The following is a 25,636-nucleotide window of genomic DNA, read 5'->3' on the forward strand; positions in this document are numbered from 1 at the left end:
AAAAAAAATCGGGGGATAAATAAAGAGGTATTCAAGTGGAAACATTAATGAAAAAAAGTCACATGAAGCCTTATTAATAAATGAAGCCTATTTATTACTTCAAGTGTTAATGGTAAAAAAAATTCAGCACAGCTGTTGCATTTAAAAAAGTGAAACTACATTAAGTACTATGTTTCTAGTTCAGTAAACAGATGAACCCGATGTCCTTTAATGACATAATAGTTGAGCATTATACAGTACATCTTATGAAGACCCGTAAATTAAAGAACTACTTTTTAAATTTAGTGATTACAAAAATTCTGCATTCACAGCTTTAGTTTCTTTTTTCTTCCACGACCATCAGGAGTACCATCCATTTTGCGCTTCTGTGCCTGTAAGGTAAGTTTTTTAGTAAGTTACTGTGATACAAAAAGATTGGAAGCAAGCAATGCATTTCAAGTCAAAGCGGATGGAAATGATTTACACCCTGGCAGCTTTAAAATGCGATCAATTGCAAATGTTGTAATATGGCAAATATGCACATCCTCCTCAGGACAGCCCTTGTTTTGTATTCTTCCAATTCTGGAAGAGTACGATTTCATAGAGGTAAAAAGTGTAAGGATGTTATAAAGCTTCCTATTTATGAAATGGTATTTCTAAATACCTGTTTAAATATTCTGTGAACAGTTCTAGGAAACTTATTAATCCACCACTCTTAACTTTACTGATTTCTGCACGTCTGCAAAGTTGTGCTTCTAAGTTTTTGATACAACAGCTCTAGGCAACAACAACTTGAACAACAAATCTAGGCAAGAAAATGGGTAAAGCTGGTACTGCCTTTACAAAATAGGCCTGTGTATTTAGCAATACTTTGAATTTAGTCAGCAAAGAGAGTAGTCAGGCATATGTGCTGTTTTCTCAAATCTAGCTCTAGAAGCCCATTTCATGAGCAACCCCCCCACATACAAGGAAAGCGATGGCAGGCAGCAGAGTCCACATAGGAACACTTGTAAACAGATCTGTAGCATTCTCAAAGGGGAATGAATGGTCTGCATCGCCTATGTATCCCTCTCAGTGGTAAACGTAATTTTTTCAGGGATAAAAATTAATCAAAAGGCCAAATAAATCTCGGATTTAGGTAAACCTATACAGCACATCAGCTCAGTGATCCAAACCGTAACAAATTTATCTGCTCCAAAGCATGTGAGCTACAATTTAGAACCCAAACTTATTATTTGACATCACAACTACAGTAGCTGAATGACAGTGTGAATTTTAAGCAGCTCTTAACGTTGCCCTATAAGGTTTTTTGTTGCTGTTGTTTTTAAATAACTTTAGATATCACTTGTCCTAGACAATTAGAAAAGCACCCTGTCTTCAAATGAGCTTTTTCACAGAAATGCCTTTTTAAATCTTACCGAAGATGGTTTTGGTCCACGTTTCTTCTTTTCTGCCTTTTCCTTTTCTTCCAGTTCCATGTTTTCTCTTTCAATCAGGGTGATTAAAGTATTGCATCTCCTTTGCAGCTCCTAAATTGCACAACATATTCACTCACTACATTAGGCAGCCACTTAATGTAAAAATAATTTTAGAAATGCCTGTACATAGGTAAGTTTTTTGCTGTATCTTATCTTGGCAGAGCGAAAACAGAATGAAATATTTTTTGATAGTTACTGGCTGGCTTCACAGGAATGGATTTGATCGCAGATGTTTGCTTTTCAAAACGTTTGTATTTAACTCAAATTCATGTTGATTTTGAAAAACGGGACCTTGGAATTTTGACTTTCTCCTTCCGTAAGACTCTTTAGTTTACCGCATTTGCCATCCACTACAGTTGTCGGAAAGTCTATAAAAATTTAATGTATTGTACACATGCACATACCTCAGTATTTCAGCAGCTATTTAATTAGCCTGGTGTATAACTGTGTTGTCATAGGCACTCATGAACAAAAAGCGAAACAGATTAACACATACCATTGCAGTTCTGGACTTGAGAAACCAGTCAAATCTGAATTGCGGGGAGTTTCGGATACACTGTCTTAATTCATCATAGACATTTTCTTTATCAAATCCTAGCTTGTGAAGCATACAGATTAGAAAGCGATCCTCCTCTTCAGTGTAATTCTTCCCTTTATTAGTGCCGTATGATATTCTTAGCTGGTGGAAAGGGGCTTTATATCTGCCAATCTAAATAAAACAAGTAAGATCGTATAAAACTAAGAAATAGTTCAGAATTAGCATGGAACTGTTTTATATAGAAGCAATACATCACATGAAGACAGGCAGATGAACAATACCGAGTTAGAAAACTAGATCTTTTATGATCTCTGGTGCTAAGTCACCACACGTAAGAAACTGTGGGTTCTACACAGTGCATCTACCAACACCATCTAAACTGGTAAATTCTGGTTTAGAAACAGACAGCTTTGTGATCTTTCGATTAACAGCAGACTTCAGACCTGTCACTACATCTGAAGATAGTCAAGGCTTCAAATGGCAAGGATCCTTTTTAACATTCAAATCCTCAGGAATGGTTAAAATCAGAGTAAGAGTAAAAAGGTACATGAGATGTAGCACACGGTTCAGCCGAGTTCTGGTTAATTGAGTCAGACACCATTCTTCCCCTGACTTCCCTAGAAGAGATAACTAACTAGTCAAACCTGAAGTGAGGGGAAAATTCTGATACACTGTCTTAATTTACTACAAATCTGTTCATTACCAAACCCTGGCTGGTGAAACATAGATCAGAATGAAAGCCGCCTCTGCTTGGTAAGTCCTCCCCTTTTTAAGTAAGTGCTCTAAACTTACACATAGCATTTTCAGTTAAACGAGTCCAAAAGAAATTCTGTTTCTTCAAAAAGCATGTAGTTATCGGGAGTTTGTTATATAGCACTACGAACTGTCTGTCCTATGAGAAAGATGATTGTTACAAACAACAGGTTAGGCCATACCTAAAGTTATCATCATAGCTATCAGGCAGGACAGCACTTCTATAGAATGGAAAAGCTATAGGAAGCAACTTCTGAGGAATATGTGCCCAACATGTTGTCTTCATACATTAGTAACATCAGCTAGACACGGAGTCCTGCATCTCACCTCACTGGCACAGGGAAATAAAGGAAGCAAGAAGCACAGCAAAGATACCTTTGTATCAAGTGCTTTTTTAATGCTGATTCGTCTCTGAATTCTGGCTTCTCCTCTTTCTATCTGAGCCATGATCTTCTCTATGTCTTGGAGTTCATTGCATCTTTCCCAGAACACAGCTAAGAAAAGAACAATTGGTTAGTTTCTTCTCGTGCACCTTAAAAGTTAGGGTTTGGGGTTTTTTTTTACCTTAAAAAAAAAAAAGATGTTAGATGTTACTTTCTCTTCCCAGAACTTACTGCTGTATAAAAATAGGCATGCCTTTACCCGATAAGGAACCTTCACTTCCTGATACCATGCGTTGCAGTATTACAAATGCTATTTTGAAGGGGGTAGATACAGGATTCCTCAGTTTAAATGGGGTGTGATACAGGCCAGAAGAAAGGGTTTTCTTAGCCAATCTCCTGCTCAAAGTCAAAAGCTTCTTAAAATGGAATCGGATATAACAGCAATGAATTTTTACTGAGGGAAGCAGGAGGGCAACTGAGTGGCCAAAGCAGCAAGTCTAAAAGACAATTACGTGTTTAAATAAAAGGTTTTTTTAAAGAATTTTTTACTTTTGTAAGCTGTTATATACCTTTAGAAATTATCCCCAGGACCTCGCAGCTGCACTACAGTAGAAAACACTTCTGAGAGATCAGAGGTAAGTAGCCAAGTGGACTTAGGTTACAAAAACTAAGGGCCGTTATATATTCGGTCACAAAATGTTTACTGTATCCCACTCTTGATGAGGATGAGGTAATAAAGGTGTGAAGATTCAAGACAACCCTAGTTAGTGATTACAAGAAAAAGTGAAATCTCTCCAGCTAAGCATTGTTTCTCAGCATTTCGTTTTGCAAAAATTAACAAGAATTGAAGACAGCACTATGCAGGTGGGTCAGTAAGAGTTGATATGCACATTTTAGTACAGTGTTAATTACGCAGGGACTAAACATGGTAAAATCTAGATCAGTAGATCCCAAATCCATCAGTACAATTCTACCCTGAAAGTCTTCAAGAGCCGTGTAAGAAATTCTCAGAAGTAAGATGTTACCATGTTCACAGGCAGTTCAGACTAGGAAAGCAGCATTAGCTACGCAGTCACGGAGTTGCCTACTGAAAAAGTAAGTTACCTGAATACTCAATGACTTCCTCTGGGGTTTTTCCTTCTACTTCGCGTGCTATATTTTCAATGTCATCGCGGCCCCACTTCTCATTAGCTTTGATGAACTGGTTAAAATCTCTCTTATTCCAGTTCGTGAATCCCTTTAGAGCAATCAAAAGGAAACATTGCACAGAAGTTCAGCATTTGTCTCTCTCCAAATTTGTTTCGATAGATTTCTTTAAATGGCCTGTAACACTTCTATCGTTCCAACAGTATTAAACATCTGCTTTCTCTGCAGTTTAATGTTAGTAGAAAAAAATGGTTTTATACTGCAGTCACTGTAGTCTCGCCATCTAAATAGCGCATAATGATGGGCACTGGTTCTCTACCTACCTACTAGTTTCAGCTAAAAGAGTCTTCAGCTCCTAAATTAATCCCTCCTAACAATATTCTCTGAAAGAGAACATGGGATCACTTTTTAAGAAGAAAAACCCCTCCAGTGAGGCAATAGTCTCTATAATGGTTTTGTTTTGTTTTGTCAAAAAGGCCCAGCAAGTGCCTCACAGATGCCATCAGCCATTTTCCCCAGTCACTCTCCCTCAGAAAGTCTAAAGCTATCTTGTGATGATATTCAGTAGGGACAGAAATAGTAATGCTGAAATTATCAGCTGCCAAAATAGGCTAATTTCCTATTAGCAATAACTTCTACAAACAGTAAAACATTCTGCCAGCCATGCTGTGATTTAGCCACAGCTTGTTTGATTGTACTGTTTTTAACAGTGATCTGTTCCAGTGCATTACTACTCAAACAAGCTATCTTGTCCTAAAATCCCAGCCCAGCCCCGCCCTCCCCAGCAAAATACAACATGAAAATAGAATACCCAAATAAGGCATAACAGGCATTAACCTCTTTTAAATTATTTAAATGCACATGCTACCTAATTATACACCTATTCAGCTTATACTTATAGCCTTTTAAAGAGAGGGACACTATCCACTAGCAGTCATGGTTTCAGAAAACTGACTATTCACCCTGCAGGATTCACTTCCACACAGGAGCGATGCTTTGGCAGAAGATACGCTTTAAATACCGTGGGAAGTAGCACATTCAGCTCTGCAGCTAGTCTGCAAGGGCCCACAGCGGAGAAAAGGTGTCACAGCCTACAGTCAATGCAGACTTGGGAAGCCAGACTCTGACACTGGGCTAGTTCTTACGCTTCAGGCTTAAAATACACAGAATGTAGCTCAGATTCAGAAGAATCTGAAGACACTAATTTGGTGCACGTTCTTCAAAGGTATCCAGGTCCATGACAAACCTAATGCTAAACCTCTTTTCAGTATGAATCAAAATTTGCAGCTGTGTTAACTATGGCATGTGTGAATCAATGACCAAGAAATGTTCCTATAACACTGTAAAAGCAAGCTTCAGCTGATTTCAGTCTCGCTAAAGGCCCAACTATACCTGGGTTAGAAGCTTCTCTTTTTCTTCTAGTTCTTCATCATTAAGAGGTTCAGCCTCATCAATCTTAAGCTGCTCTTCCTTTTGTGCTTGGGCTGCATTTGGCAGATCAGGATTACGAGGTACCTGAAAGGTTTGGCATTTTGTAAAATTCGATTAATTTTTCACAGATAATTGCTAATTGTCACTTTTCTGTTAATATAACCTAATCATTTGTTCAGCTCAACATGATTTTCTTTCATTTAAATTAGTGTGAAAGGCAGGACAAGTACATATTCTCCTAATGTTGCAGTAAACTGTTGCAATGTGTGAAGTCTTCAATTACCTTGTACCCAATTGTTTTCCTGTAGTAGAGAATCTCTTTTTCCAATAGTTCAAACAGGCGTGGAGGAAAGAACTGAAAGTCCTGTACATTTGGCTGTTTTGGAGGCCGTGGTGCCTGAAATACATAAAAAGTTTGTATTTGACTCCCTTTCACATCCAGAATCTGTTTGCTTGTAATAACTGATTTCAGTTTATGAGGGGGAAGAAAAAAAAAAAAAAAGAGGCCACACCATGCAAGAGACAACTACAACCATGAAGAATTCTAAAAGTAAGAGACCCATGAGAAAAGGGGAGAGGGTCCTCTGGGAGGAGAAGGCAGCAGCTGGGGAAAGAGTCACACATGCATCCCCTTGAAAATCCAGGTGTTCGGTGCAGCAATAAGGAAATCTTCCACAGGTAAGGAAAATCTACAGCTGCTTAAATAAAAATAAACTAAGAAATACCTTGGTCTTACTTGCCTAACATCTTACAAGTTTCATCGTGCTCTTACTTTTTTCTCACAGAAGTTTGTCTCAAGTCCTTTGGATTTTTTCTAAATTTAAACTACCTCCTCCATTTATAGCAGTGAATAGAGCAGTTTTTATGAATAAAGGCCAACTTCTTGCTTTCAGCTTTAACCATTTATCATACATATTTGAACAATTTATTTTTTTAACTTAAGTCAACTCACCTTGGGTGCTTTTGGCTCACTGACTCGAAGAGCCTCTCTGAAGTAAGCATCCACAGCATAATTGGCTTTTCTTTCTCGTTTAGGTGGTTCAATCCACTCTGTAAATGCCATCTATAAAAACAAATCCCACCACCCCAAAAAATATTAAGACCTTGCAAAATGTTCAGAACACTACAAAACTAGATCTACATCTACTTCATTAAATAGGTAATAAAACTTCTTATAAACTATTTTCATAATTATACTGTATTTAACCAACACTTCTTAAATAAATATAGTTCAATCATAAAACTTAGTGCTTTCCTCCAAATGAAATTTAAATGTTACCTTCTGTTTTTCTCTGTAGTCTTCCCCTTCAAAATTATACACGCTGGACTCGGTATCCATTGTAAAATTCCTGAGTGAGCTTTCACCCATCTTTGAAAGTTTTTCATTCATTTCAGCAGTCTTGGAGAAAAGAACAGCAGCAATTTTCAAAGGTACTTCACTATAAAACACCTCATTTACAACAGCAGAAAACACAAACATGCTTGACCAATATGAAAACCCTCAACAGCAAAACCCCTATTCTCTCCAGCTCACAATCAAGTTATCATCTAGGGATATACTATCTTGCCATCATATTTACAGGTGGGCTTCCGTTTTTTTTAAACTTTCTCTCACCTTCTTTGCACCTCTTTCCAAAATGTGATCAATATCTTCATCTGTAATCTCACTCTCCTTTGAGGCAAACACATGTGTCGCTCCGTGTCTAATCATTTGCAGCATTTCATCCTTCCCAAGTTTATTCAGGTTTTGATCCACCAGTCTTCCTGAAGATAAAAGCATTGGAGGATAGCAACTAACTAAAAAGTTTACATTATGGAAGGAGCAATACATGATTTTTCTCCCCCTTACATTTCCAAGTTAAAGCTATATGCTTTTCTCCCAGTAAAGGAAATTCCAAATGAAGGAATCTGATCTGCCCTGCCCTGCCCCGCCCCGCCCCCCCTCCCCCCCCCCAAAAAAAAAAAAGAACCCAAAAGCCAGCAAAATCCAGCCAGGGACCACATACATTTGCTTTATTATACATTAATTGTGTTCAACAAACATAATTTTGGATGTGAGGTCTTCCATATAAGCTTTGTTATGGTGCATGCTTTTTACAATTTTCAGACTAGACTTTATTGAATCTTTTTTTCAGAAATGAAGTTACTGATTCCAATCAAGTCAACCACGAACGCTACCTTGTCATCACTTCTCTATATCTATTAAAAAAAGGCAAGGCATTAATTCTCCAGTTCAAAGGAGAAGTTGAGTGCTTTAAAAAAAAAAATAAAATCTGACTATATCCACTTGTACCTATGTATCACTAGGGAGATAATCAAAAAGTTAGTGAGGAAAAGCCTACCCCTCTAGTAAAATAAATTTTCCAGTGGCTCAGGCCTTTGTACTCTTATGTTCAGAGCTCAGCTGAGGCAAAAGCAACATTCTCATTAATTCTTACTAGCTGATTTCGCCATAGTTTACATGTTGTGAAAAAAAAGAAGAGAATCACATTATATATACAAACAAATTGCCTTCATATATTTTACTTGCCTTGCTGAATGACTATGGAATCTAGCCGGAGTTTCATTTCCGCACGTTCCACTATTCTTTCTTCCACTGTATTGTCTGTGATAAACCTGAACACTCGAACAGTCTTTGTTTGGCCAATCCTGTGCGCTCGATCCTGGGGGGGGAAAGAAAAAAAAAAAAAAAAAAAATTCAGTACTTTGTTTCCAGCATGACTAAATAATTAATCTTCAATTTTCATTAGTTTCAACATAGTAATTTACAAAACGGGATAGCGTCGGTTAGTTAAATCTTTATAGACAGCCTGTTAACATGACTACCCAAGATAGCACATTCTGATCTGCATTGCAAGTTTTGGGGTGCTTTTTAAATATCACCAACAAGTACGTCTCCAGATGTTATACCTAAATATAGTGCATCAGGGTTTTTCTGTTAAATCACACAGGGGAGAAGTGTGGATGCTTTTGACCTTATGTAACCTTCTGTAAAATCAAAGTATTTAAGAAATTATCTCTGTACTGACCAAAAGCTACCATTCTCAAAATGGTTCAGTTGTGCCACAAATAGTTCAAGAAAAATACAATGCACCACCTCATCTGACTGGCAAATCATCAACCTCTGTGGGAATTAATATTCTGAACATACACCTTTAGCGGTAGCTGGAACTATCCCACTTTAGTTTCCAGAAACCAGTTCCATCATTCTTTTGAACTGATTTTTTTGCTCAACTACTTGAGAACCTACAGCTTAACTGAAATAATTAAAAATAAATTTCCAAGATTTGTCACTGAAAGGCCTCATTTGTCAAAAACACACCGGTAGTTTTTAAATAGCTTTACTTTCTTATGTGGTCAGTAGTGTTCTTGACACTACTCCTGAGGTTGCAGATGCGTGCAACTGTATGTTTTAAAAAATATTAAAGCTGGTTGCTAAAAGGAGCTTGCCCACTTATCACCACCATAAAAGCAGGTTTTGAAAAGTTTAATTCAGCTTTTTTTTGTCTCACTTCCCAAGTATCAGAGAACACAGTGTAAATACATTCACCTCCACTTCCCCCAGAAGTAAACCTTTATCGTTTTGGGATTAACACATATCATGCTAGATCTTTTCTTTTTTTTTAAAACAAAATAGACTATTCTCATTAAATACTACTAAGAGTACTGCAGCATTTCCTGCTGCATAAATCATTGTATATCCCAAATGTGGCTAAGGGTTCCACACAGTGGAAGCCTGCACTGGAACTGAAACTCAGTCTTAAAAGTACTACTCCTGTCCTAAAACAAGAAAAATACCCATTTATTTTCGAAATACTATATCATGCCACACACACACTTCACACATTTCTAGGAAAGTTCTATGAGAAAGGGAAGAAAAAAGAACATAATTTCCATCTGCATTCTTACCATAGCTTGAAGATCTACTTGTGGATTCCAGTCTGAATCATACAGAATTACAACATCAGCAGTAGCCAAATTGATTCCAAGACCTCCTGCCCGTGTACTCAGCATGAACACAAATTTTGAGCTACCAGGTTCATTATATGCATTAATAGACGCCTAAATAAATAAAAGGAACATATCGGTTGAACCAAATGTTTTACGAGTACTATTTTTTACTTAAGTGAAATACTTAGAATTTTAAATACCTGTCTCTCGTCATGTGGTGTTTGTCCATCCAGTCTACAATATTCATAATTTCGCCACATACAGTAATCTTCCAAGATATCTAGGACTCTGGTCATCTGACTGAAGATTAAGACTCTTGAACCTGTTTGGGTAAAAAGCTTCCTTATGTTTTCACCAAAACTTGAGATTTATCAAACTCTGCAAGTTTGCATTACAAGAGAGGGAAGGAGGGCAGCTCCATGTACTAAGAAGAAAAGTAGTCAGAATTTCAGAACCAATATATAACGCAGGGCTGCAGCCGCTGCTATCATAGTGGCTGTGTGGGGCTGAGCTGCCTTCCGGGGTTAAACCACAACAGTCCTTTTTGGCGCCCAACGCGGGGCTTGAAGGATTCGACAGATGTGACTGGAGTGTGCTAGACCCAATTCGTAGCTGTTACAGCTGTTTAGCTACTAATTGGCAGTCTCCTGTGCCTGCCATGGGGCTTGCTTGCCTTACTGTATATTAGAGTCTAGTTAGTGGCTGCCTTTTTGCTTTTGTTTTGTTTTCTGTTGTACTTCTTATCAAAATGTTCCCAGACACAGAAGAATAAGATGATAACACAAATATAAAAACATCAAGGAGTATAAGGAACGAAATTTTGAAGTATTTAGTTTGGATTTAAGGTATCTAGAAATAAAGTAAGTTCTTCTTAAAGACTTGTCCGTTTACTTACCTGCCAAGAACAACCTCCAAAAAATCTAAATGTACAGTAATTTATGCATATACACATAACCATTTCCAACCTACTTGAGAGTTTTAAGTAAAACATAGAATATTACAAAGCTTCCACTTCCCCCTATATTCTCCTAGTATGATTTTTTTGTCCTTTTGACTCAAGGTCTAATAGTGAACTCTCTTTTAAGATGATCATTTGATTTAAGACCAGGCCAATTTTAATTGCCATGTCACAACAAGAAGCCTTATAGCAGGAAAAAACCGAGATCAAAAACGCATAGTAACCACTGAATTCTTTTTTTTTGGTTGTACAATGACGCATATCGCCACAGCTACTTGAATGATACCTGGATACGAAGTACAGGTTATTTCTGTATTACCTAAGGCTGAGGTTTGGATTTGGTTTTATTTTTCTGCAGTGGCTCCCCAGTCACAAACGTTCCTCCGCTCCTTTAACCAAGTTACTTCAGTAAGCATACTCATTAAAATAATGAGTTAAAAATTTATTCCAGAGTCAAAAATTCTGTGGCGACTGAGTTTTACAGTAATGTATTCCAGAGCTTTGTCCCTGCTACCAAATAATAACTTTAAAATAACTGAGTGTTCCCCCATGTTTGTGTGCCTTTAAGAATTCACTAAACAAACTCAGGTGCTGCTCAAAATCACACCCAGCAAGAAGACCAACATTTCACAAAGGATTTGACTTTAACCCTACATGAAGACTTTGAATCTGAAATGGTACTTCATGGCAAATCAAAGGAGTGGCTAAAATACCACGATTATGTTCCAAACAGCTAATAATGCTAAGAAAGAAAACCTAAAGCCCAGACCAATCGATGTTTCTGTGGTCTCAATTTAGCTGAGATGAAAAAAAGAAAAAAAAAAAAAAAGAAAAAAAATCAAAACACTTCACCATCACAAAAAGCCATAATGGACTATTGATCCAATTATTTATGAAGGCACTTCACAAATTGTTTTTGTATCAACTATTTAAAATACAGTGCTTGACAGGTTGGTATCATGCTAGAAACCAACGATAATCCTGGCTAAAGTGTGCTGGTTTTCGCTCAGGATACATGGAAACATTAAAAATGAAAGTCAGCGCTTCTTATCATTGAACCAAACAACTGTCAAACAACAATAACGATGCATACCTTGTTCTTTCAACTTAGGTAGCAATTTGTCCAATACTACCATTTTGCCACTGTTGGTGACCAAATGCATATCTGTTGTGTAAGGTGGACCAGGTTCTGCTCCATCAAAGAGATATGGATGATTGCAACATTTTCGCAGCTGCATGAGGATATTCAACAGTCTCATTTTGTCCAGCTTCCCAGCTGAATTCAATATATCTATATCCTTCATTAAGATTCGTGTATACCTACATCAAAGAAAGAAAGAACTTTTGTAACTCTAAAACAAAGCGGGCTTTTCTTTAAATGCTAAGTGTAGTCAAAAGCTCACCCTCCCCCTCATTTCATCAGGTAACTCTCCCAGATATGCATGGTTTTGTCACCACAGAAGTGTCACAAGGAAATATGTATGAGTTGGGAGTAGACCAGAAGGAACTAAATCAAGTTCCACACAATAATCAAGTCACAAGCAGCACATTCCTTCTGAGCCTTAACCACAGCACAGTCAAGTATGTGAATTACCATTCTCGTTGCATTTTGCTGAGACCCACATAAATTTTAACTTCCTTCTTTGGAGGCAAGCTTTTCTCTACGTCAGCCTTAATGCGACGTAGAAGGAATGGCCGTAGCACCTGAAAGAGATTGCACCATTAAACGTATTTTGGAAACTGAAAAACTGAACAGGTCAACAGACGAAAGCAGTGCAGATATTCTCTATCATAAGTGCTCAAACCCCAGACCTATTACCGATCATCTGGAAAAGCCATCTATATGAACAGGTCATTATTATACATGAGAATATACATATGCTTTCCTCATAAGACTCAAAGATTAGGTCAAAATCATCTTTCAGATGGTTCTATGTCCCTTGATGCTTTTCTAATTTTGCTTGACTGAAATATTTATAGTCTCTTCATAGCCAATATTTTTAATGTAAGCAGAACTATCGACCCTTCTCTCCCCTCCAAAACAATTTCCTTTTCAAGAAATAGATCATCTTCTGAGCTTCACCAACCTACTCTGAAAGTCTACCATAGTTTGTGGAATAAGCTATCTTACCCTAATATTCTGTCACAAGCAGCATTAGAAGAATTATTTAGAACCTAACTTAGGCAAGCATAACACTTACCCAAAAAACAGAAAGACTTACCATATGGAGACGTTCCACCAACTTTTGATCCCCTAGACAGTTGTTTGTATCAAACCATGAATCAAAGTCCTGTATCAACAAAATCGTTGGTATGTAAGAGGTTTCCTTTCAAGGTGCAATGTCATTACAATGGTGAATAAATACAACTCAAGTGATTCTCTTATATAGGCAGTAAGTAAAAGAACAAATTACCTTCTTGGGTCTATTTTTATGGAAAGCGCTATAACACAATGTGTTCCAAAAAAAAAAAAAAAAAGAAAACCTCTATACCATTGGAAGGGGGGAAGAAAAAACAAAAAAGAACCAATACACAAGTCCTTTTCTGATGAAAAAGATTCACTCATATCACTCCATTGGACAAATTCCATCTGGAAGAAATGTACTACTGCAGCATTTGATGAAAAACGAAAAGGAAAAACTAAAATTTTGGTGTAATGCACCACAAGGCTTCCCTTTCTACAGATGTTACGCTCCCAATTCATCAAAACAGAGAAGCGCATGCTTCACTTGGTGAAGTCTATTGCTCATTACATAGTATCTCCCAGCTCACAGGAAAGAAGTCCTAGATAAACAATAAGGTAACTTATAGTTAAATATAAGAACAAAGTTAGTTGGTTTAGCCATCACAATGTTTAAACCTATTTTGAAATGCAGTAGAGATCATCTTCACATTGTGATTTTAAATACCTCTTTTTATGTGCTAAGCTCACAATAGCCCTTAAAAATGGCCAAGCTGAGAAAAACAGTCTGCCCTACTATACTTCACAATTCTGGAAACATTTCTAACTGCCAGTCATTAGGAGTATTGTTATCAGTAACCGATACTCCTAACTATACATATTCAGGTCTATTTTCAAATCCGGAAAACCAGCAAAGTTCATTTTATTTGATGAGCAGAAATGAAGACTTACTTCAGATGAGTTAAAGACATCTGGCAAAAGGAAGTTAAGAAGTGCCCAGAGTTCATGTAAGTTGTTCTGAAGTGGTGTTCCAGTTAATAGCAGCCGATTTGTAGTCTTGAATTCCCTCACGATTTCTGATAACTGAAGGACATTGAGCCATGAGCAAATATAAAAATATTACTAGTCCCCACACCACCACCTAATAACCCACACAAATCTCTCTTTCAGTGAAAGTATAAATTACCTTTGATTTTTCATTTTTAATCCTGTGGGCTTCATCTATAACCAGATATCTCCAGTTAAACTTTTTGAATACTGATTTCTCTTTGATAAGCATTTCATATGATGTTACGCAGACATCCCATTCTCCAGGCAACAACACATCTCTGACAAAGGCAGCCTAGACAACAAGGTGACAGTTAATTACTGAGGCTTTGCCAAATCCAAACAAAAAAAAACCACACTAGCGCTGTTAAAATTTTAAAACAATGTTGCTACTAAATTTGAAAGAAAAGATAAAATTAATTACAGAGGCAATATAACATACAACCATTGTAAAGCTTGATGATTTTGTCAGTGCTGAAGCTGCTAAAACCCTGGGGGCAGAGCAGAGAAGGGATTTCAGCTCTAATTTCTGGCTTTGGAAACTGCAGATGACTACCTAGACACATGAGGTTTCCAATAGCTGAACTATAACATCAGAACTAAAATTGATTTTCTGTAGGTTTGCTTTGGTTTAAGTTTTAAGTTTAGAAAACAGTAGGTTTTGAATATAAAAATCCCAAGCACAGCTTTATTTGGCTAACTGAACAATTTCTAGAACGCTGACATCCAAGGTTAAAAGCGGACACAGTAATTAGTCAGAATTCAAAATACAGAGATGTATAAATAAAGTCAAGAACTTAACTCATATAAGCAAGAGATATACTGAAAATAGAATAAGAACTTTTGGATTCAAAAAAGATGCACTAAAAAAATGACAAGATATCAGACCTGGACCAATGACTTCCAGAACTATTTAAAGTTTCATCAATATTTTTGTAATTTCTAACCCAACAAACTCTGAAAATAGAGCTAGCTGCCCTTAGAATAAAAAAAAAAAATGTGCTGACAAAAGCAGAAGTTTAATGGCACCAGTAATAACTCTTCCTTCCATAACTAAATGGGTAACTCCGGCTGACAAATCTACGGATGCGCCATCATGTTCCATGTTTTTTAAGTTTTCTTTGCTGCGCTAAAAAAAAAAGGTAGCAAAGAACTGATAACTGAAGTAACAAAAAGAGAATGATTGAAATAGTAAGGCCGTAAGAGAGGCTGAACAATATTTTCTTTCAATTGACAGAATTCAAGCCAAGTAAGATCCATTTGCATACCACTTTTACCAACCAACCCCCACCTTGCCCGCTCCAACATCAAGCTGACAACTGTAATCAGAAAACAGTTCCTTAGTGACAGACCCCATAATCCTCTTAACAGATGCCGTTACAGCCAATACCACATACTGTACTATGCAGAGCAGAAAACAAATTACTTTTTTACAGATTTCTATATTCATACAAAGGACAGCACTTTACATGAAACACTTTTCCCTATTTTAAGAGTTATGCCGTTTTGTTGGTCTATACGGCGTATTGCCTTCACAAAAGGAGAGAGAAAACCTTTGGCCAAGAAATTATGAGTGTAAAGTGATGAAGCAATAGCTGGGCAACATACGTATGAATCAAAAGCTGGTTATATTTTAAGTAGGTAGCACTTGTAGGTCTTACTGTTTAACCACTACAAATCCAAGTAATATCCTTCTCTGTGAACGAAATGTAAAGGACAGCAAGATCCCATGCTGGATTTACACAGGAAAAACAAACGCATCAAAACTTACTCGCTGGTCTTTGTCACCTATCAAACAAACTGCTCGAAGGGTAGGTACCCATCTCTTGAATTCATTCATCCAGTTATGTAGAGTGGACTTAGGAACTAACACCATGTGAGGACCAGGAATATTTCTGTAGTGTTTCATATACCCAAGAAGAGAAATAGTTTGCAGTGTCTTCCCAAGACCCTGTAAGAGACGTTAACATGTCAGAACAAAATCTCCCAGGAAGCACCTTTAAAAAACCCAGGAGTGAGCTCTGAGTACAACATGGAAGACACAGCAGCCTGAACAAATGAGTGAGATATATTAAAGGCAGACACATTTTATAAAAAAAAAAAAAAAAAAAAAAAAAAAAAGAGTAACATTTTCAAACCTTGGATTATAAAGTTAGAATTTTGCCTTACCTTTCAAATTAGACACATTCTTAGAAGTGCAAAAAAACATTATTTCATACATTTTTGTTTTGTAGACTAGGGTGTACTCAGATTATTTAGAGGTCAACGAACTTTACAAACTGGACGTCTGCATTCTCTTAAACTTGAAATAAAGTGAATAAATTAAGAACCCTGTAAGGAGGCTTTTACAGGCCACGACATGATGTCAGTTCTTGTGAGAAAAAAGCCAAACATAAATGTAAACAGCTGCATATGTCAAAGAAGAAAACAAATACTGAGCTTCTTTAGAAGTACTTTTTTTAAGCGCTCTGTTCATTATTCAACAGAAATATTTAAAACCTTCTATCTTCAGCATATAATTTTAATTAAAACAAAACTGAGGAAGACATGCAAAAACCAGATCATTCATATCATTTAAATAATTCAAAAAGATTATTACTCAAACACATGGGATTTAAAAAATGCGAAAACCATCAGTGCAAGTTATTTTTACTCCTAAAATTCAAGTCTTTGTCTTCAAAATAACCACATTCCACTTGGTGTAAGATGTGGAAAAGTGTTTACAAGCTGTGTGAAAGGCATTAATAAGTTCAAAAGGATTAATATTTAAGAATGAATCAAAAAATAGTAAATATTTAAACTCCTCAATGCTAGATGGATTTTGCAATACCACAAATCCAAGGGCTTATAAAGTTTCCCAGTCATTTTTGTTAAAACAAGTCTGCTCCACTTAGAACTATACTCAGCAAAAAAAAAAATCCTGTATTCATAAGCAGGTATATTGAAAAAATTCCTTGATCTATTTCAAAATTAAACGTTACTAAACAGTAATTTAAATTCATTTGTCCCTAATTTATCTTGAAGATGTTTCATTACACAGAAAAGAAATTGCCAGAAGGTATGAGAAATGCAATATACTGAAATATAATTAGATTTTTGTTTTTCCTTATCTGCTCCTTACGAAAAACAGATACAACTAAAATCAGTTAAGAAGACAAAAACGTATCTGCCTGTCAAACTACTACAATTTCTTCTGCATTCATCCCTTCTCTTTCAGGGGAAAAGAATAAAAACAGAAGCAAAAGCTACTATGGCCAGTGCTGACTGAAATGTCCATGGTCATGGTGTGAAAGAAATTTTAACGCAGCGCTCTAACTACATCTATCTTCACATCATTTTTCCCAGAAAATTTCCCACTGGTGTAGCTCTTGCTGCTGAGATCAGTCCATATAGGACACTCGTATCCTGCGATCTACATTTTACCCTAACAACAACAGGAAGTGTTCCCGCATTTGTTGCTCTTTACATACATGACACTCTTCACAAGGGCAGCCTGAAAATACCATAACAAAATAGCTGCAATTTAGAGAAAAAAATAGAGGACACATCATTCTATAGAACAACTCCACTGAATTTTATTTTTCTAAAGGTTGACAGATTCCCTTTTCATATGCGTATTTCTAAAACTGCCTGCACAGTTTATTTAAATTAAGATACCTGCAACACTTTCAACATTAGCAACTTAAAACATACTAGAAAAATAAGATTTGGCAAATTATATATTGTATTTAGTGCTATTTTAAAAAATATATATATAGCTGAACTAAAATTGTATTGTATCGCATGTGTTCACAAGTCCCCAGAAACATGGGCTATGTGCATACCATTTCATCTGCTAGGATACCATTGATGCCATTTTCATACAAAGAGATGAGCCAGTTCAATCCTCGGACCTGATAATCACGCAGCTTCCCCCATTTAACATCTAGAAGACATGAAAGAATAGACTAAAACATCTGTGAAAACTTACCAAAGAATTTCACCATCCCTTGCCTGCTAATTGACACTGATTATCTAACCTACAGAACAAAATCAAGTACTAAATTTCATGCAATAAATTCCAAGGACAATGCAGACTGGAGACAGCAACATGTTAATTTTGTTTCTGCAAGCTGCTCCAACAGCTTTGTTTTCTGCAAGAACCCAAAATACGTAGAAATTCTAACTCTATCGCCACCCCCAAATCAGAACACAGTCACATGTTAAAACAACAGAGTAATGAATTCTCTGTTAAATGAACTGGAAGCTGTTAGGTACTTTAAATTCTATCAGAAGACAGGTTACATATGTAAAAATTGTAAGATGACAGACTTAAAAACAGCTAGCTCTTTCCTAGTAACTAAAGCATAGCAATTGGATTTCTAAAGGACAAGACTCACTGGACCATCTTTCTAGCCTGACTGAAAATAAACAGTCCCTTGCTAATACATTTTGTCCCATTAGACCGGTGCTGGATTTTTTTTCTCCTTCTCCTGTCCCCCCAAATTGATTAATTGTCCTTAGGAAGGATGAAAATAAACTTCATTTTAAACAACATTTTGAAGGAAAAGAACAGGGGCAAACACCCCCCCCCCAAAACCAAAACAAAGAAGAGGAAACACACATGATGGAGATTCTTCAAATCGAGTACAGACGTTAGTTGCCTTGGAGCTTTCTGTTAACAGCTCCTCGTCTTCTTCCTGCTCTGTTCTACGATGGCGGTAGCTGAAAAAGTGCAAGAAAGAAGTAAGTTTCTAGCTAAACTGGAAAGACATGAAACTGTTCCAAAATTAAATCTAACGTCATTGCAGCACAGAATGCAAACACCCAAAGAAGCTTCTTGCAAGATTCTTCAACAGAACTCGTGTTTAGCTGATCAACTGAAATGCCACTTTTTAACTCTTTAGACCCACTAGCGCTTCCTAGTAAGAGAAGATGACCACGCTGTTAGCAGGCTCAAATATTAGAGCAAAGTGACTGGAAGGGGATAAATTGTGTGCATCAGTACTGGCCTTTAACTACAAGACAGGGAATGACACTGTATTTAAGAGTTCTGGAACATCTGCCAAACACTAGATATACTGTAGCCATATAAGCTGCAATGAAGGCAGTCCAAATTTCTAGACATGCGATTTTCAAGCTGCCTGTAAAACGCAGTGTACTGATATTCTCCATGAACTCTTACAACTTACAGCCACGAATGCTCTACTTTCCTGCCCCTGCTTTTCTTCATGCTGGAATACTTTTAATCATGATAGTGCTCTATCACCAACACAAAATTCTTGTAACTCTTAGAATTCTTAAACAACCCTCAGTTTATAGGTGGGCAGTTGAAAAAACAATTATACAGCATAAAACACACACCAAAATAGGACAAAAGACTAGCAAGTTTAACTTAGGCTTCTAAAGTACAATAAAATCCATAATTACAGTACAAGCTGGCCTACATGTCATCACTCACTCGCCAACTGACAGTAAGTTCTGTTTCTCATCCTTCTTTATTCGTGGACGTCCAGGCTTCATTTTCAAAGGTGAAGTTGGAGTTTTCTGAGCAGCAGGCTGAATGAAATGAGCAAACAGCTCAGTCTGCTTCAACAGATACTCAAATCTGTTTGCTCTGTCTGTTTGCTGTTGACAAGGAAAATTAAATGGAACAAGTGTGAGACATTACAGTATGTATTCATTCTAAAAAAAAAAAAGCTAACAAATGCTTTTTAAACAATATAGATTCACATTTCTTTATATACATAGCTACAATAACAGAGAAGAGATGATTAACATCAACAATACAACTGTTGCTGACAGATTCAATATTCTTTTATTGGGTCAAGGCTAGCCTTTGCTACCCAGTAAGATCAAAGTTGCAAGATAGACCTGTGCTAAGACTGAAATCTAACTTTGGCACAAAGATTGCATGAGTGTCACTAGACATGGCCACAGAGTCCCCTTAACAACCTTCTCCTATCAAAAATGATAGTCCCACTCCCAGAAATTTACCTCCACCCAGCATGCACAGGATTCTTCAATGAACTCGTTCATCTCACCAACCTAGCAACAACTATTTTCTACCATATTATTTTCCTCAGAGAGATATACTACCTCACTGTGGAGTCAGATAAGCAAAAGAGCTGGCTCAAAAGGGGGCGGAGGGCGCGAAGAGCCCATAGCTAGAAGCCAGAACACCTATTTCAGCAGCAGAGACCTCATAGATATGCTCAGCCTAACTTGTCAGACTGCCCCCTTTGATATGAGTCGCTGTTTCTGCTGTGCAAAAAAGATTACAGCAGACAGTATTATTATCTAAAAGGTTCTGTTGCTTTGAAACAGGTTTCATTTGGAATCAACACACCTTCCCAAGGCCACATCAAGACTTTAGAACAGACAATCAAGACAGAAACCAGTTCCAAGCTTAACAGCAACCACTCTGACCTTCTGCCAGCTGCCACACCATAACCTGGTATTTAGCAACTTGAACAGTTACAGGAAGTCAGTTTTCTTACTAAAAAGGAACATATGTTCCCAACTTCTGCAAGAGCAATGCCAGCTCTGCGAGTGTTCTCCTCTTTAAAGCAAGCAGTTCCTGCACTATGTAAAAGACAGGAAGACAGAGGGTGAGAGAAGCAAGAGACAAAGAAAAAGATCCTGTATGTACCACAGAAGAGTCAGACTCACTCCAATTGTAGTTTAAGCTTGATTGACACAGCTACAATCCACATCCACTGAATTAAAGTTTTCCTGTCTATTCTTCACAGGATGTTTTTTGTTTACTTTGTAACAGTTTCTGAAGTTTAAACTAGGTAAGAGGTTACGACTATCGAAATTGCTGATCCTTATTTTTAAGTATTGTTTTCACTGGCTGTGCAAAAGAGAAGTAGAAAAGATAAAGTGCATTGCAAAAGTTTCCGTGTTCTAAAATTTTAGCGAGGAATCTTCTGCAAGTTTTGGCACTGCAGAAACATCGCCACAACTCATTTTCATTGTGCTTAAGGATATTGCTTTAAGAGACTAACATTATCTGTATCTTTCAGATAGGACACAGACAAGAACAGGCTGTACTCTGCAGCCTTGAGCTACCCTTATACCAACAGCGAAACTTTTCCTGTTTTCTTTTCCAGTGCATCTTCTGACTATTGCAACAGTAAAATACAATCCTCCTTGTAATCGTGCCTGTCTAGAGACTAGAAGAGACAACTCTAAGTTCACTTTCTTCATTTGCCAGGAAGTAGCACAAAGAAATTAGCAGAAGACTGGGTTATTTTCAGTGGCAAGGAGAAACAACACAGGAAGCAGCAAATTATAAGAATCAGTTTCACTTTCCTATGAAGAAATTCCACATGCAGTGACAGACACTGGAATTACAAACAGGAAGAAAGGAAAACAGGGAGGAACAGAGAAAGAAAATGTGATGAGAAGGTGAGAAGTGGATGGCTCTATCTCTTACATTCAGAATATTATAAAAACTAAGGAAAATAGTAAGTTTTCTCCTTCTAACCTGTGAAGCACAGAATCACCCATCTTCAAAAGCTCGAGGACTCTAACTAGGGCTTCACAAAGAACAAATTAAATTTCAGAAGAAGCTAACAAAATCCCTTTCAGTCTAGACAAAGTAAAAGCGTTGAAAAGATGGCCAAGGCTTACAGTCAGCACTCGTCCTAAACAACAAACCTTTCCTCAGCCTCCTGTGAATTTTGAAAGCTAACTTTTATTTACTATATTATACTTCTTAGAAACAGGAAAACACATTAACAGTTATTCCCACAAATGACTGCAATGGAAATGAAGAGCAGAGGACCAATGAACAAAATGCTAAAAAGGAGAAGGGTCTGAGGGTTTTTTTCTGGATATTTTTTGGTTTCAAGTTACTTAAGTATTTTTTAATAACTAGACAAATTTTATAAATCCAGTTAAGAGATTTCAAACAAGCAGAAAACTCAGTCTATTTTAAGCAACTGCCTAAGTACTGGATAGCTGTACACAGTCCGACATATTACATACCATTTTCTCTTCGTACGTAGGATCTGCTTCCTGGATTTCTTTTTGTTTTCCTGGTGATGCATCATCAAAAGATTCCTGAGATGAAAAAGAATTAGAAAAAAATTATTTTCTGAACAAGGGAAAATACCCATGTAAAGGAGAATAAGCTTGTTTCAAATTATTATCTATCCACATCAGATGGCACAGCCATCTTTTGCTGCTTTGATATACTCAGTTTTCTATTACTTACTGTAAAATTACCTGGAGATGGATCAAAGATCCCTGCCACAGGGTGGGGGACAGAGCTAGATCTCTGTAATCCGATTTAGCTCCATCATTAAAGCATCACATCAATGTGAATGAGAAAGACAGCTGTGGTCCAGGAGCTCGGCATGCCGCTTCTAGGGTGCTGAGCCAAAACCCTCCTAAAGCTGGCTCTGGAGAGTACTGTGGAAGAACTAGTTCTGGTCCCGAAGCAAGAGTAGTTTCAAGTTTTTTTTCCTTTTTCTAGATTATTCCAATCCCTCATCATTCTGTATCAAGGGAACAAGTCTAAGTAAGAACCTGGACTGCAGTTTTGTCCTGGAAGCAGAGTAGGAATTTAGACAAACTGCATTCTCCCCCTATTTAGTTTACAAAATCAAATAATTGTTGTTATCACCAACAGTACTGCTACTAACAGAAAAACAAGTTAGTTGGGAGGGGGCAGTCCTCCCTCATCCCTTTCCTCCCAAATCCTTGACATACTGCCTTCAATTATTCTTTCAGATCATGGCTTTTTTTATCCTTGTCTCTTTTGTTATTAGGTTAACTCTTTCCTGATCATCTCCCACATGTAATTTCATCTTCTGTTCTTAAAACCGAAAACAATGGGATGATCCTTCCCTGGTAAACCACGTTAAGGCAATGTATTACAAAATAATTCTTGAAAGGGTGAGAAAAGGAAACAAACGAGTTGCCTTCAAAATCATTATTAACCATCTGTTTAATTGAGCCAAGTAAGAATTGAGCTAAATTCAGTCTTTACTGGCCAATGTAGAACAAAGGAACAGGAAAGTAAGAAACAACATGAAACAAAGGCAAGCAAAACACGGGATGTTTGTGGGCGGGTGTTTCCTTACAAAACTCTGGCAGGTAAGGCATGTGGAAACAGAAGAATCCTAACACAAATGTTTCATTCACCAGTCAAACGATAAAGAACTGAGCATAAAAAGTTATGGCTAAAGATCTTCTAAACTCATCCCCAAATCTTCTTACTCATCTCCCATTGGATTTAGCCAACACCCCTCTACCAGCGAGCACAAGCACAGGACCATTTACAGAAATTACCGTTCTCCTGAAATACCCAACATGCAAAACACAGAAATGCAGCAGCGCGCCACCTGATCTCGTCATGTACAATAAAGATGACAAAACCTTGCAATTTAGCTGGAGAGTAAGAAAAGCAGTCTCTCAGATGATCAGGACTATCAAGAAGCTGTTTCAACTGAAACGTCACTTTATGCAAGATAATCCCTTCCCCACACGAAAGGAACTAACTTAGCAAGCACAGAGAGAGCCCTCACACACGGGTGCCTCAAGAGCATGCGTTTCACAGCCTCCATGCGCTTAGCCCTGGCCCGGAATTGCCCTATTTTTGCAGGTTCGAGCAGGACTTACTACCCACAGTGCTTTGGCTACTTGCTCATCCGAAAAATACGGCATTTGCAAATTTATTTAGATCAAGTAGGTTGGACAGCATGACTCAGAGTACAAAACACCCAGCGCTGAAAGCAGGACCAACCAGTTTCCTCATATCGTTAAAGAAACAATGCTGCGATAAAATTTGCATCTCCAGGCAATCACTCAAACCCCTTGAAATTTCTGGAATAAGCACCTGTTGCCAAAAAAAAACCCTCGAAACAACCCCCCACTCCTCCAAAAAAAGTTTTGAGCCACTTTAGAGAACAGAAAACGTTACGGCTTTTTAGAATACGGACTTGCTCGTGACTGAAGCAGGAAGCACAAACGATGGGAAGGCTTTTCAGGGAGGAAGGAGAGGAGAGAAAGGCTACTTGCAAGAAGCGGGTAATGAGCCTCGTGAGATCTCCGCTCCGAGAGGGACGACGCGAGGGGGGCTCCCCCTGCCCTCCCGTGACCCCGCTTCAGCAAGATAAATAAACGCAATGACCTGGCGGCGAGGCCTCCCCTTGTCCCCGCGGCGGCGGCCGGCGGAGGAACACGGCGCCCGGGGCCCCTGTGCGGTGGCGGCCGGCGAAGGGAAGCGGAGGGATGGAACCCCCACACGCATACCCCGTCCCCAGCCGCCTCCGGGCCGTTTCCCGGCCCCGCCGCCCGCCCTCCCTCCCTCCCGCCGGGGCCCGGCAGCGCCCCGGAGGCGCCGCGGCGCACGGCACGGCACGGCCCCGCGCCCGCCCCCGCCCGCCCCTCCATTGTCTCCCGCGGCCCCACGCGGCCCAGGGACGCCCCGCCGGCGCCGTCCCTCATGGCGGGCACCTGCCGCCGCACAGCCGGGCGCGCCCCCGCCGCGACGCCCCCGGGGCCCGCCGCCGAGCTCCGCGGAGCCGGGGAGAGGGGTGGGGGGGGTCCCGCGCCGGGAGAAAGCGCCTGACCTCCATCTCGGTGTCGCCTCCGGCCGGGCCGGCGGCGGAGGGACCTGTCCCCGCGGCCTCGCTGCTGTTAGCGCCTGGCGGTGGCGGCGGCGCGGGCAGCTCGTCCGGTTGCGACGGCGGCAGCGGCGGCGCCTGCTGCCCGGCGGACATGATCCCCGCCGTAGACAATGCTCCGCCGGGTCCCGGGCCCGGGCCCGGCTGGCTGCCCACTGGGGGAGAGGGCGGCCGCCCGGCGGGGGGCTCGGGGGAAGCGGCGCGCTGAGCCCGGTGCGCGGCCGCCAGCGGAGGCCCGTCCCCGCTGCCGCCCCGGCTTTCCCGGCGGGCGCCCACCAACCAGGAACCGAGCCGGCTCCCCGCTCTCGCGAGAGCCCCGCCGCCGGCGTGCGGCGCGGCGGGAGCGAGTGCGCTGGCGCGAGCCTCCGCCTCGCCCCTGAGTGGAGGCGCCCTCGCAACGCCCGCCGCCGCCTCCGCTGTGACGTCACTGCCCCCCCTTCCGCCCGCCCTGGGGAGCGCGCGGCCGCGCAACGGCCGGCGGCGGGGCGGGGCCGGCTCGCGCGGCCGGTGGGGCGTTGGGGCCGCCAACCGCCGGGTGCTGCCGGCTGCGGCGGGGCACGGCAGAGCCCGGCCCCGCACTGAGGGGCAAAGAACCCTAAAGCGTTCGGAAACCCCCTTCGTCTTCTGCCCCCCCGCGAACGGTGCCCCACGGTACACTGGGGAAGCGAGGCACGGCTTCAGGCTTGCGCCTGGCTACCGGCCCTGGCTGAAGGCCACAGGGCTACTGGCACCTGCTTTGGCTTGGGTGAGCACCAGCAGCAGCATTTTGTATTAAAGCAGATGACCACGTTGCGTTTTACAGCAACATTACTCATAAGGCATCTTCGTTGAAAATTACTGCATAGGTTCATTGTTACAACTTTTAGCATATATCAGGAAGCCAGTCTCTTTTTGCTTTTAACATTTAAAGTTAACTACCATCACACACTGCTATCCAGACAAGATAATGAAGTCTTGTAACTAAAACGTAATTTGTACCCTCATCAAAATAAAATGCAAGGAGGACAGCACTGCTGTGAAAGAGCAGGTCTCAATAAAAACAAGTGCTTTTTCCCAGGTCAATCTAATAGAACGTCTCCAGCAGGAGAGAGTGAATTGTGAATAAAAAGACTCAAACATTCACCGAAACAGGTGCCAGAGCTAAGCGCTCAGGTCACCTTCCCTCACTTTA

The 25,636-nt window shown here is 39.6% G+C and overlaps 1 protein-coding gene across 3 annotated transcripts; it reads right to left on the reverse strand.

Annotated features, from left to right (window-relative positions):
• Window positions 1-70: 70 nt before the first annotated feature.
• SMARCA5 (SNF2 related chromatin remodeling ATPase 5) lies at window positions 71-24,850 on the reverse strand. Of its 3 annotated transcripts, none has more exons than XM_075150060.1 (24): window positions 24,412-24,850; window positions 21,821-21,895; window positions 19,287-19,453; window positions 18,450-18,550; window positions 17,671-17,771; window positions 15,618-15,797; window positions 13,986-14,141; window positions 13,751-13,882; window positions 12,840-12,908; window positions 12,212-12,321; window positions 11,711-11,937; window positions 9,860-9,981; window positions 9,618-9,770; window positions 8,239-8,371; window positions 7,324-7,472; window positions 6,988-7,107; window positions 6,661-6,771; window positions 5,992-6,105; window positions 5,670-5,792; window positions 4,236-4,368; window positions 3,124-3,242; window positions 1,954-2,166; window positions 1,398-1,508; window positions 71-371 (listed from the first exon to the last, which is right to left on the reverse strand). In XM_075150060.1, the coding sequence occupies exons 1-24, from the start codon at window positions 24,559-24,561 to the stop codon at window positions 306-308; spliced, it is 3,135 nt and encodes a 1,044-aa protein (XP_075006161.1). In that variant the 5' UTR covers window positions 24,562-24,850; the 3' UTR covers window positions 71-305. The 3 variants fall into 3 exon arrangements, with proteins under 3 accessions (XP_075006161.1, XP_075006162.1, XP_075006164.1); XM_075150061.1 differs by having other exon boundaries at window positions 7,324-7,468; window positions 8,235-8,371; window positions 24,412-24,753; XM_075150063.1 differs by lacking the exon at window positions 24,412-24,850 and adding an exon at window positions 23,970-24,106.
• Window positions 24,851-25,636: the final 786 nt, after the last annotated feature.

Source organism: Calonectris borealis, chromosome 4 (genome assembly GCF_964195595.1).
Source record: "Calonectris borealis chromosome 4, bCalBor7.hap1.2, whole genome shotgun sequence".
Classification (NCBI taxonomy): Eukaryota; Metazoa; Chordata; class Aves; order Procellariiformes; family Procellariidae; genus Calonectris; species Calonectris borealis.

Bases quoted from the DNA above. Each gene is read 5' to 3' on its own strand.
- SMARCA5 (XM_075150060.1), bottom strand. From the start codon at position 24,561: ATGTCCGCCGGGCAGCAGGCGCCGCCGCTGCCGCCGTCGCAACCGGAC. The intron at 13,883-13,985 runs GTAATTTATACT...AATGTCCTTCAG, and splicing joins TTAAAAATGAAAAATCAAAG to TTATCAGAAATCGTGAGGGA. The intron at 9,771-9,859 runs GTATTTAAAATT...TTATTTATTTAG, and splicing joins CACCACATGACGAGAGACAG to GCGTCTATTAATGCATATAA.